At 39.7% G+C, this 12,785-nt stretch overlaps 1 protein-coding gene across 1 annotated transcript in view; it reads left to right on the top strand.

Annotated features, from left to right (window-relative positions):
- DOCK9 (dedicator of cytokinesis 9) overlaps positions 1-12,785 on the top strand; it is a 148,969-nt gene that overhangs the window by 91,421 nt on the left and 44,763 nt on the right. The window contains 5 exon segments of the mRNA XM_070751200.1: positions 2,776-2,954; positions 4,923-5,039; positions 5,153-5,273; positions 6,594-6,727; positions 11,298-11,412. Coding sequence (XP_070607301.1) covers positions 2,776-2,954; positions 4,923-5,039; positions 5,153-5,273; positions 6,594-6,727; positions 11,298-11,412 — 666 coding nt within the window.

Here is a 12,785-nt window from a genome sequence, read left to right as displayed (position 1 = left end):
AAAGAGTAAACATAACTTTAAAAAATTCTTCATATCCTGAGAAACATATATTGGAATTCTGTACTCTAATCCAGTGTTTTTCAACCAGTGTGCCATGGCACACTAGTGTGCCGCGAGACATGGTCAGGTGTGCCGCGAAGCTCAGAGAGAAAGAAAGCAAGAGAGAGAGAGAGAAAAAAAGAGAGAAAGAAAGAGAGAGAGAAAGAAAGAGAGAAAGAAAGAAAGAGAGAGAGAAAGAAAGAGAGAGGGAGAAAGAAAGCAAGAGAAAGAGCGAGAGAGAGAGATAGAAAGAAAACAAGAGAGAGAGAGAAAACAAGAGAAAGAGAGAGAGGGGGGGAGGGAAGGAGAGAGAGAGAAAGACATAGAGGGAGGGAGGGAGGGAGGGAGAGAAAAAGAGAGCAAACAAGAGAGGAAGGAAGAGAAATGGAAAGAGAGAGAGAAAGAGGAAGGAAGGGAGAGAAAGAGGGAAGGAGAAAGAAATAGAGTGAAGGGGAGGAAGAGATAGAGAGAGAATTTTTTTGTCCAAACTTTTTTTAGCGCCCCCCCCCCCCCCCGCTCAATGTGCCCCAGGGTTTTGTAAATGTAAAAAATGTGCCGCGGCTCAAAAAAGGTTGAAAATCACTGCTCTAATCAATATAATAAATTCTTCTTCCTGCTTCAGTTCTGTAGATAGTACAATGATAAAGTAAAAATACATAGGTAATTTAATATGTAATTCAGTTTCTTATTTTCTTTGTTAGGCATGAGGGGAATGAACGGCAATATGCTAGTTTTTGTCTATCTTTGCTTCTGTTTTTCTTTGAATTAGCTTTCCTTACAGTGGAGTCATATGATATTCCTGGAGGTAGGTGCAAAGTGTGTTTCCAAATCATAATCTTTGATTTTAGAAATGATGATAATGTGTATAGAAAAGCAAATGTGGGGATTTCATGTTTGAGTCATGCTAGAGTTTATTAAAAGAAACATTTAAAACATGACATATCGCCCTTCACTGGAAACAAAATGAAATTGCATAAACATATCACAATAAACTTGAAAAATAAAATGCACAATGTTCTTTATGGTAGCATTTGCTGGGGAACCTAGAAGTCAGGGATAACACATGGTGTGGTCAAACAATTGAACATGACAGCCAGTATGGTGTAATTGAAGTTCCACCCACTTTTTACACGTTTCATACATGCAACCATGGGCTAGTAACTAATTAGTATAGTAGTCCAGCTAGTAGTAGTTCTGCTTTTTAAAATTACGTCTGGTTTTGATAGAGCTGGTTCTGGAGAAGTGCACAAATACCAGTAGTTCTCTGTGATCCAGTGTGTTTCAAGCCTGTGTATCTTAACAGTTTCATGTGCTGCATTAGGAAACCTTAAAACTATTAGTTTATTTATTTCCTGATTCCAGACCAGTTCTGAAGAGATAGTCAAACTTCAGTTATTTTTAAGAAAATATATATGCGGTCAGCTAACTTTTTCGGATGCTGATATTCCTGGTTTGTAATACAGCAATAGCGCTTAAACTTATATACCGCTTCACAATGCCTTTACAGCCCTCTCTAAGCAGTTTATAGAGTCAGCATATTGCCCCCAACAATTTACTGACCTTGTAAGGATGAAAAGCCGAGTCAACCTTGAGCTGGTGAGAATATATGCAAGTGGTGTAACTGACACCCAATGCCAAGTTGAGGAAAGAGCCTCGTAACTTTCACCTGCTGTTTGAGCAGGAGAACATCTCCAGATTACAGTGATCCCTCGATTATTGCAAGGGTTCCGTTCCAAGACCCCGTAGGGTTGCGGAAGTAAAAACACCATCTGCGCATGCGCGCCCTTTTTTAAAATGGCCACGCATGCGCAGATGGTGGAGGTGGGGAGCGACGAAAGTGCGGAAGCCGACAGATTGCAGCACCCGCTCGCCCGCCGTTCTCCCGCCCTTCGCCCGGCCACCCGCCGTTCGCTCGCTGCTCGCCCAGCCACCCGGGTTCGGGGGGGTGCTGGGAAGCCCCCCAGGCCGGCTGCGACCTTTTAAAACAGCCGCGCCGCTTCCCAGCTGTGTCCTGAAGCCAAACGCGGAAGTTCGCCTTTGGCGTTTGGCTTCAGGACTCAGCTGGGAAGCGGCGCGGCTGTTTTAAAAGGTCGCAGCCGGCCTGGGGGGCTTCCCAGCACCCCCCCGAACCCCCAACCCGGGCTCGGGGGGGTGCTGAGAAGCCCCCCAGGCCGGCTGCGACCTTTTAAAACAGCCGCGCCGCTTCCCAGCTGACTCCCGAAGCCAAACGCGGAAGTGGGGGGGGGGGTTTATTAATATTTTTTTTAAATTGCGATATAGCGTTTCGCGAAGATCGAGATCGCAAAACTCGAGAGATCACTGTACATGTTGGTTCGCTGGCTGGGGAATTCTGGGAGTTGAAGTCCAAATATCTTCAAGCTGCCAAGGTTGGGAAACACTGCTGTAGGGTAATGCAACCACATCCAGGACCAAAGATAAACTCCCAGTTGCAGCGATAGCTCTCACTACTTGCAGTCAATCCCTCATACAAAGTTTGACCCATCTTACCAGGGTTCATATAAAAATTGTTCATCCATTTTTCTATTTTTCTGAAATTATGTCATTTTTTAAATGGACAGTGTGCGTATGTGACTAAGTGTCTGTGTTTGTAGGCATTGATGAGTTTATTGTGAATGATTTTTCAGTCTTCTTATGTACCCATTCAGCCTTTTTGGACTCATCTAAGAAGAAGACCAGCATAGAAATAAAATAAAACTGTGTGATGCTTGATTTCAGATCTTCAGCTGGATTACTCCTTATCGGATGACTTCTGCAAGCATCATTTTTTGGTGGGACTTCTTCTCAGAGAGGTGGGAAATGCACTGCAAGAATTCAGAGAAATACGACAAATTGCAATCGGAGTGTTGAAGAATCTAATGATAAAACATTCTTTTGATGACAGATACGCTTTAAAGGTAAGCAGATTGCCAAAATGTTTACTTTGTAAAGTTAATTATTAATATCTTTACGTACAGAATATTCTAATTACATTGAGAATTCTTAGACATTTTTACAGATGGTCTAATTCCAGGGCTCCATGTATTGTTGTGCTGTAAACATAAAGATATTCAAGGCGCTATTGGCTTCTCCACTCACCATATAAAGTATATAGTAGATCTGCACTATATTAGATATATTTATATTTATTAGATTTGTATGCCGCCCTTTTCCGAGGATTCGGGTCGGTTCACACCATATAATATAACAATACAGTACAACGGCAAATCTAATTAAATTTAAAATTACAATCTAAAAATCCAATATTTAAAAACAATCATACCAGTTCAATCATACAACATATATCTCATTCGTTGGCCAGGGGGCTGAGACCTAATTGCCCCAAGCCTGTCAAGATAGGTGAGTCTTAAGACTCTTACGGAAAGCAAGGAGGGTGGGGGCCAGTGCGAATCTCCAATTTGCCTCCCAGAAAACAGCAAACAGCACAGATGATAGTCACTGTTTGCTGCGTATTTCTGTGCATGTGTGTCTGACCCACAGAAATAGCAAAGAATTGGAGAAATGTACATTATGGCAGTATATTAATGCCAGAAAGTTTTCTTAAATGTAGTCACACTAACTCCTCCCAATAGATCTACTCCAAACATGACAAGGTTTAACTTAACTACAACAGGACCCGCTTTCATTTCAGACTATACAGATGCTGTTAAAATTGATATGGCTTTCTGGAAGTATAGTTATTCTTCTATTTAAAAGAAGATACAATAACACTGGACTTCTTCAGATCAAGCATTTATTTCAAAAAGCGTCTTCATTTTGTTAAGTTGTCTAGAACAATATTAATTTGAACATTCTATAGGCATTTATAGTTATTTACTTACCTCCTTGCAGCAAACAACAAACAGCCAGTTTCAGCACAGCCTGATTAGCACAAGAAAATAAAAAACAGCAATTTGTCTCTTTGCAATTTTTGTTTCACTTTCAGTTTTAGCACAAACAGCTAATAGTTTCAGGCTTGCAGGGATTGACATAGCCTATTGCCACCTGCCTGCAGCCATCAATCAGCGGATGGTTGGGAGGCCAATAATCAGTTGCTTGTGCTAATTAGGCTCTAGGCCAGTGATGGCGAACCTATGGCACGGGTGCCACAGGTGGCATGCGGAGCCATATCTGCTTGCCCTAGGTCAGTTCCAACGTGCATGTGTGTGTCAGCCAGCTGATTTTTGGCTCGCACAGAGGCTTTGGGAGGGCGTTTTTGGCTTCCAGAGAGCCTCCGGAGTGATGGGGGAGGGTGTTTTAGCCCTCCCCTGGCTCCAGGGAAACCTTTGGAACCCGGGGAGGGCAAAACATTAGCCTACTAGGCCCACCAGAAGTTGAGAAACAGGCCGTTTCCAACCTCCAGAGGCCTCCCAGGCATGGGGGAAGCTGTTTTTGCCCGCCCGAGGCATTGACTTATGGATGTGGGCACTCGTGCATGTGCAATAGTGCATGTGCATGCTCTTTTGGGACCTGACAAAAAAAGGTTCGCCATCACTTCTCTAGGCTGTTTGCTGCAAAGTGGCAAATTGCTGGGAGGCAGAAGCCAAAAGGGCGAGGGTGGCTGGGTAGGGCTACATTCGGTGTATAAGCCACACCCAAGTTTTCACCCTCTTTTTTGGGGGGGGGTGAGTCTTATACTCTGAAAAATACAGTATTTGAATCTTGCAGAATTTAATCAGATTGGCAACTGATATCAAGGAACAGAAAGAGACAATACATCCTGGAATCTAATTTAAAATCCTTGTCTGGTAATCTAGATTCTCATTTGTAAATATCAAAGCCCTGATAAATGAACAACTTAAAACTGGCAGACATCTGATCAAATTTATGGACATTTAATGTGTTCTTACTTTGATTTAATAATGCACTTAAATGTTCTTTTACAGAGTCATCAAGCCAGGATAGCTACCTTGTATCTGCCAATATTTGGTCTACTGTTAGAAAATGTTCATCGAATTGATGTCAAGGATATTTCACCTTTCCCCATCAATGCATCTAGCAGTGTAAGCATTTTTTTAAAAAACCAACGATCATATATCTTAGTGTGCAAATATATCTTTAATATAAAAATTAAAGGATATCAAAGGATGAAAAAATGTTTTGCATTTTTTAACAGGGTGCAAAAGATGAATCAGTGAATTTACCAGCTGCAAATCCATTGATGACTCCACAAAAATCTGTGAATACCCTTGACAGCAGCCTTCAGAAAGATTTGTTTGGTGCTATATCAGGCATTGGTAACCATATACGGAATTCAGAAACTTTTAAATACAGCTTTTAGTGACTTGCAACATACATGCTTATGAGAAACAAAATCAATATTTATAATGACTGAAGTTGGGATGTGACATCTTAAGTTCTAAGATTGCTGTGAAGCTATTGACTAGGGCCACATTTGACTCTCTAGGACAAGGGTGAAATACTTCCAGTTTGGCCGGGCCAGGAAGTCATTGTAGAGTCGGTTGCCAAGGCAGCATGAGGCTCTGCCCATTTGCTTGGACATTGATATTTGGGTTCTTTTACTTTCTGCATATGCACATAATGTTTTGCACATGTATAGAAGGTAAAATAATCCAAATGGCAGTATCTGGGCAGATGGGCGGAGCCTTGCACTGCTACCGGCTCTATGACGACCAACCAGCATGATTGAACCGGGAACATTCCACCCCTGCTCTAGGAGGCTAATTGATTTATCTATCTATCTATCTATCTATCTATCTATCTATCTATCTATCTATCTATCTATCTATCTATCATCTATCTATCTATCTATCTATCTATCTATCTATCTATTAGATTTGTATGACGCCCCTCTCCGCAGACTCAGGGCGGCTCACAACAACAATACAACAATGTATGACAAATCTATTAATTTAAAAGTCACTAAAAACCCCTTATTAAAAAAAACAAAAACATACACACAAACACACCATGCATAAACTGTATAGGCCCGGGAGAGATGTCTCAATTCCCCCATGCCTGACGGCAGAGGTGGGTTTTAAGCAGTTTACGAAAGGCAAGGAGGGTGGGAGCAATTCTAATCTCTGGGGGGAGCTGGTTCCAGAGGGTCGGGGCCACCACAGAGAAGGCTCTCCCCTTTTACTTCTTCATTTAATGATGAAGTTGAAATCAAGTATTTGGCAGGAGAAAATGGGACACATGACTATTAGATTTCAAGTCCTAAAAGTAAAAATGAAGCAATAACTTCCATCCCTGAAAATGGAGCCGGGTCCTTATGAGCTTCTATTTCTTCCATTGATAATTCCCAATGTTGATCATTTTTAGTATTAAATACACACCTTAACAATGATATTCCCCTCACCCTATTTCAGCATCCATAAAAGTAGGCATAGGTCACCTTTTTATTTGGTGCACGATTGAGGGAAATGTTAAGTCAATTAAAACTTGTGTAGGTATTGCTAGACTGGGTACAGGAGATGACAGAAAATATATCACTGTGAAAAAAGATATTTTTGGAAATTCTGTTTCTTTAGAACACTTTTCTTTATCTGTTGAGACTGTAACACCTCCCTTTTGTGTACATTTCATTTATTCAGCTCCCCCATATACTTGTTCTACTCCTAATGTTAATTATGTGAGGAATGCAGATTCGAGAGGTTCTCTTATAAGCACCGACTCAGGAAACAGTTTCCCAGAAAAACATGGTGAAAAGAACAATTCCCTAGACAAGGTAGGAACTGTTAATGCATTTGTACGTATTAACAAAACATGCAGCATCTTGTTCTGTTATAAGTGTCAGGACAGTCAGCTTTTCATACAAACCAGGGTTTGCCATCAAATTGGAAAGTCAGTATGGATGGCTGAGCCTGTAGCTTGGTTATATTGACTTGTGACTGATAGGTCTGTTGTTAACTCAGCTGCTGTTTCAATGCATATTGGGGTCCCGTCCCCCCCGGTTCTTACATTTTCTTTTAACATTTTTAGATGCCCAAAGTCACTCTGTGAGTGAGGGAGACAGTATCTAAATTTAATAAATAGAGTCATTAAGTTGAGCTGGATTGAAATAATTAAATACATAGTTTCTGCCAAGGAGAAAGGCTGTTTCATTTCTGTGATAAATAAGATGCTGTATATGCTACAGTTACACAGTCTTACACAAATTGAAGTAAATTTTCAGTTAGAAAAAATTCCACATTTACAATCATAGCCAATCTCTTTAGTTTGAGGGGGGGGGGGGAGGAATATTTCTGTCTTAATTCTAAAAAAATTGCAAGAGGAACAATATGTTTTTTTTTAAAGTGTCAACATAGTATTTTTATCTTTTTAATAAAACATTTATTAAGTCTTCAGTGCCACAGATCATCATTAAATATTACAAATTGATCACCTAAGCATACCCTGGTTGATATAGTACAACATATAGTTATCCTTTAATTGGCATTTTACTTTTAGCGTTAGGACTTAATTCTTGAACTCTAAGAAAATAATGGTTTAATCAATTTTCTCCTTGACGTGCCTTGGGGCAGAGGGAAAAACCTCTCAGGAGACATTCTTCATCTGCAGTGTATAAAAGTGGAGTAGAAGAGCGCTGTTTATCATCCAAGAAAAAACGGGTCACGGTGGATTTTTCAGTACTGACAGCTCTGTCCTTACCAGAGAGAAATTGTCATACAGCTCTTCCATTACAAGTAGAATTTGGGGTGGTTTTTTTGTGGTTGGTTGGTTTGACTGTAAGAGTGCAGTGAGTCCTGACAATTTTACTAAACCACTGAAGCAGATTTTTAGAAGAGAAAATAATTCAAATAATCAATAAACAATACCATGGATGAATGGATGTGTGCGCGCGTGTGTGTGTATACACACACATCCATACATATGATATATGTGTGTCACATGTTTTTGCTGAATTTGAAAATTAAGGGAGACTAGGATAGATCTATTTTGGCCTTATTTTGGCCTCATCAGCTAGCCATACCCTGACTGGGACTTGCAACCTTTGCCTTGTAAGGCAGAGAATTAACCTCTAGGCTACAGTATCTAATCCCTTCAGCTCTGTACCAGGGAAGGGTTACATGTTTTTTGTGTCGAATCACCCTTTATATATACAGTATATAAAAAACAAAATTGTATATGGAAATGTAAATAAAACAAAATTATATTTTGAAATATATTTTAAAACTGCTTCTAGCAAATGGTAAAATTGTCGTTAAATCTACTCCCTTCTTGCTAATGCATTAATTTCTAATATGAAACAATTGACTATAGTAGTTTTAAACTTTTACAATGTTTTTTTATTTAATATGTTTTCAGAGTGTGGTTAGCTTTACTAATTGATCTTAGAGCCTTTTTGGTGTTTTTAATTTACCTGTTGATATATTTAAGTTACATTTCTACAGTTGGTACAAGATAGAAAACAGAGTTTTCTTCCAGCACCAAATATAGTAGGAAGTGATTACAACATAGAGGAATGAAATTAATGTGGTTTCCTCAGAAGCATAAGTATATTGGAACAAATAATCACTGAAGACAAAGATAATCCAAATTGAAATAAATCCAAATTTATGAGGGGAAACAAATGAAGGATTGAAAAACTTTGTTCCAAATATATTAATTGAAGCACCTATGTCTTTGAACTGGATTTTGTCAAACTCTTTTTATGTTGCATAATGCCAGTTTTTATACTGTGTTGTGAACATCGCTGTCAGATATTCTGACTAACCTACTGAAGCAAACCTTACTTCCTACAATGTTTGTGAATAATTATGATGGATTCTTTTCTGTTCATCCTGTTTGCTGTGCTTTGTTTATAATGTCTAATTCCATCCTGCACTGACTGGTATTTTGTATGCATATATTTTTGGTTCTGCAACTGAAATATGCAATTCAAAATTAACAGCTATTGGTTTGCCTTACATATGAAATACATAAAGATTGAATTATGGCTCTATCTATAGATTACGGGTAGGGAATTGTTAGTCTTTGGATCAGAGTGGCACTCATCCTCTTAGATATATCAGTCTTTCCTTGCGTGCCCTGAAAGACAAGAGCAGATACACCGAAAAAGAGATGTGGCAATGGTGTAGAGAACAGATATAGAAAGAATGTTTGCTGAAAAGGGGCCAGTTTATATGGAGGAAAGACTTTTCTATTCAAATATAGTTTGAATAATTATTATTTATTATTTATTTATTAATCAGATTTGTATGCCGCCCCTCTCCGTAGACACGGGGCGGCTAACAGCAATAATAATACAATGTAAACAAATCTAATATTTAAGTTAATTTTTAAAAACCCAATTTAAGAAACCAATCATGCATACTGACATACCATGCATAAATTTTATAAGCCTAGTGGGAAGGGAAAGTCTCAATTCCCCCATGCCTGACGACAGAGGTGGGTTTTAAGGAGCTTACGAAAGGCAAGGAGGGTGGGGGCAGCTCTGATATCTGGGGGGAGTTGGTCCCAAAGGGTCGGGGCCGCCACAGAGAAGGCTCTTCCCCTGGGTCCCGCCAAACGACATTGTTTAGTGGACGGGACCCGGAGGAGGCCAACTCTGTGAGACCTAACTTGTCGCTGGGATTCGTGCAGCAGAAGGTGGTCTCGCAGATATTCTGGTCCGGTGCCATGAAGGGCTTTATAGGTCATAACCAACACTTTGAATTGTGACCGGAAACTGATCGGCAACCAATGCAGACTGTGGAGCGTTGGTGTAACATGGGCGTATTTAGGAAAGCCCATGATAGCTCTCACAGCTGCATTCTGCACGATCTGAAGTACCCGAACACTTTTCAAAGGTAGCCCCATGTAGAGAGCGTTACAGTAGTCGAGCCTCGAGGTGATGAGGGCATGAGTGACTGTGAGCAGTGAGTCCTGGTCCAAATAGGGCCGCAACTGGTGCACCAGGCGAACCTGGGCAAACGCCTCCCTCGCCACAGCTGAAAGATGTTTCTCTAATGTGAGCTGTGGGTCGAGGAGGATGCCCAAGTTGCTCTCTCTGAGGGGGTTAGTGATTCCCCCCCCCCCAGGGTAATGGACGGACAGATGGGGTTGTCCTTGGGAGGCAAAACCCACAGCCACTCCGTCTTATCAGGGTTGAGTTTGAGTCTGTTGACACCCATCCAGACCCCAACAGCCTCCAGGCACCGGCACATCACTTCCACTGATATATGTTGATCTTGATTCTGTTAACAGAAGGATTAGAATCATGATCATGTGAAGTATTAGTACTGCTTTATAAAGCCTTAGTAATACCACACTCAGAATACTGCATTCAGTTTTAGTCACCGTATTATAAAAAGGGTGTAAAAACTTTGAAAAGAGTGCAGAATGGAGATGATTTGGGAGATAGAAGCCAAAACATATGAAGAACAGTTACGGGCCTTGGGTTTGTCTAGTTCATGAAAAAAGAAGGACTAGGGGTGACATGGCAGCATGTTAGGTTGAACGGCTGCCACAAAGAGGAGGGACTTTTCCAAAGGCAAGACAAGAAGTAATGGATGGAAACTAATCTAGAAGAGAAGCAACGTAGAGTTAAGGGGAAATTTCCTAACAGTAAGAACAATTAACCAGTGGAATGGCTTGCCTTCAGAAGTTGTAGGTTTTCCATCACTGGAGGTTTTTAGGAAGAAACTGTACACCCACTTCATTGGAATGGTATAGGCTAGGGTCTCCTGGCCGGACAGAAAGACCTTCAGGATCCCTCCCCACTATGTTATTCTGTTATAAAGTAAAGGGAAGAAAATTCCTTGACTATTTTTAAAGCAAGCATTGTTTTTAGAAGGCCAGTGGTTAAAGTGGTGAATTAAGAATTAGGATGTCCTGATTCAAGTCCATCTTTATCTGGTGAATTTCTGCCAGTCTTTCTTAGCTCTACAAGATTGTGGAGAAAGAAAATTTGTGTTAACAAATTAATAAACTAAATAGAAAGGTAATTTATAGATCTGGAATTTTATATGAAAGAGCATCGAAAGACTGGATGATAGATGGATGATTCCAGCTTTGCAAATATAGGAAGATGACCCAGAAAAGCTCATATTAAATACAATCATGTATTTATATCATTATAAATATCATTATATTTAAGGAAGTTTGATATAACAAACGTGTAAACACATAGAAATTTAATAAAATAAATTACAGCTTCATCCAGGTTTTTTGGTATGCCGCATTCTGTAATCATCTGTACTGCTCTCATATGAGTGTTACAATTGTACACAAATACAATTGTGTCTCCTTTTTGAGAGATCGGGATGCTTTCATTATGTTTTTTTATGTTAATACGTAAATGTCTTGTTTTTCAGAACCAGCAGGCTTGCATTTCAGGAAGTTCTGTTCTTCGTTGTGATAAACTGGATCAAGCCGAGATCAGGAGTTTACTGATGTGTTTCCTTCATGTTTTAAAAAGCATGACAGATGGTAAAGGAAATCTTATATTTTTCATAATACATTTGGAGTAACCTTTTGGATAATTGGGTATTATTAGCTATTTGGGGCAAGAAAGAATCCTCTGTCTTATAACTCTGCACATGCCCAGGTTTCTCATATTATCTAACGAAAATTTAGCCATTGTAACACACACACACAAATTGTGCACACACACACAAATGTGTTGATATGTTACTTATTTCTTTGGTACTGTTTCAAAATCATTTTTGGTACCAGATTAATTGCGGTACAGAATTTGAAGAGTTGGAGTGACTAATACTTCAGGACTAAAATATAAAGATTCTGGAATTTTCCTGACATTTGTCAGATTCCAATATTAGTAGCACAACTATTGTGTATGTGAAAATATGGTTCAAGTCTATTCCTTTAGGATAGTGGCAGTTTGCACCAATGGTTATTTTCCATTATTCTACTTGAATTCTCAGTGCTCCTGAGGGTAATTAGATTCAAGGTTATCCATGGGAAATAGGGTCTGTTCTGGGTCCTATTCTTTTTAATATGTTTGTGAGTGACATAGGGGAAGTTTGGTAGGGAAGGTTTGCCTATTTGCCGATGACTCTAAAGTGTGCAATAGGGTTGATATTCCTGGAGGCGTCTGTAATATGGCAAATGATTTAGCTTTACTAGATAAATGGTCAAAGCAATGGAAACTGCAGTTTAATGTTTCCAAATGTAAAATAATGCACTTGGGGAAAAGGAATCCTCAATCTGAGTATTGTATTGGCAGTTCTGTGTTAGCAAAAACTTCAGAAGAAAAGGATTTAGGGGTAGTGATTTCTGACAGTCTCAAAATGGGTGAACAGTGCAGTCAGGCGGTAGGGAAAGCAAGTAGGATGCTTGGCTGCATAGCTAGAGGTATAACAAGCAGGAAGAGGGAGATTATGATCCCGCTATATAGAATGCTGGTGAGACCACATTTGGAATACTGTGTTCAGTTCTGGAGACCTCACCTACAAAAAGATATTGACAAAATTGAACGGGTCCAAAGACGGGCTACAAGAATGGTGGAAGGTCTTAAGCATAAAACGTATCAGGAAAGACTTCATGAACTCAATCTGTATAGTCTGGAGGACAGAAGGAAAAGGGGGGACATGATCGAAACATTTAAATATATTAAAGGGTTAAATAAGGTCCAGGAGGGAAGTGTTTTTAATAGGAAAGTGAACACAAGAACAAGGGGACACAATCTGAAGTTAGTTGGGGGAAAGATCAAAAGCAACATGAGAAAATATTATTTTACTGAAAGAGTAGTAGATCCTTGGAACAAACTTCCAGCAGACGTGGTAGATAAATCCACAGTAACTGAATTTAAACATGCCTGGCATAAACATATATCCATCCTA

Source organism: Erythrolamprus reginae, chromosome 4 (genome assembly GCF_031021105.1).
Source record: "Erythrolamprus reginae isolate rEryReg1 chromosome 4, rEryReg1.hap1, whole genome shotgun sequence".
In the NCBI taxonomy this organism is placed as follows: Eukaryota; Metazoa; Chordata; class Lepidosauria; order Squamata; family Dipsadidae; genus Erythrolamprus; species Erythrolamprus reginae.
The sequence above is the reverse complement of the archived record's forward strand: the minus strand, read 5'-3'. Positions and strand labels throughout refer to the sequence as shown.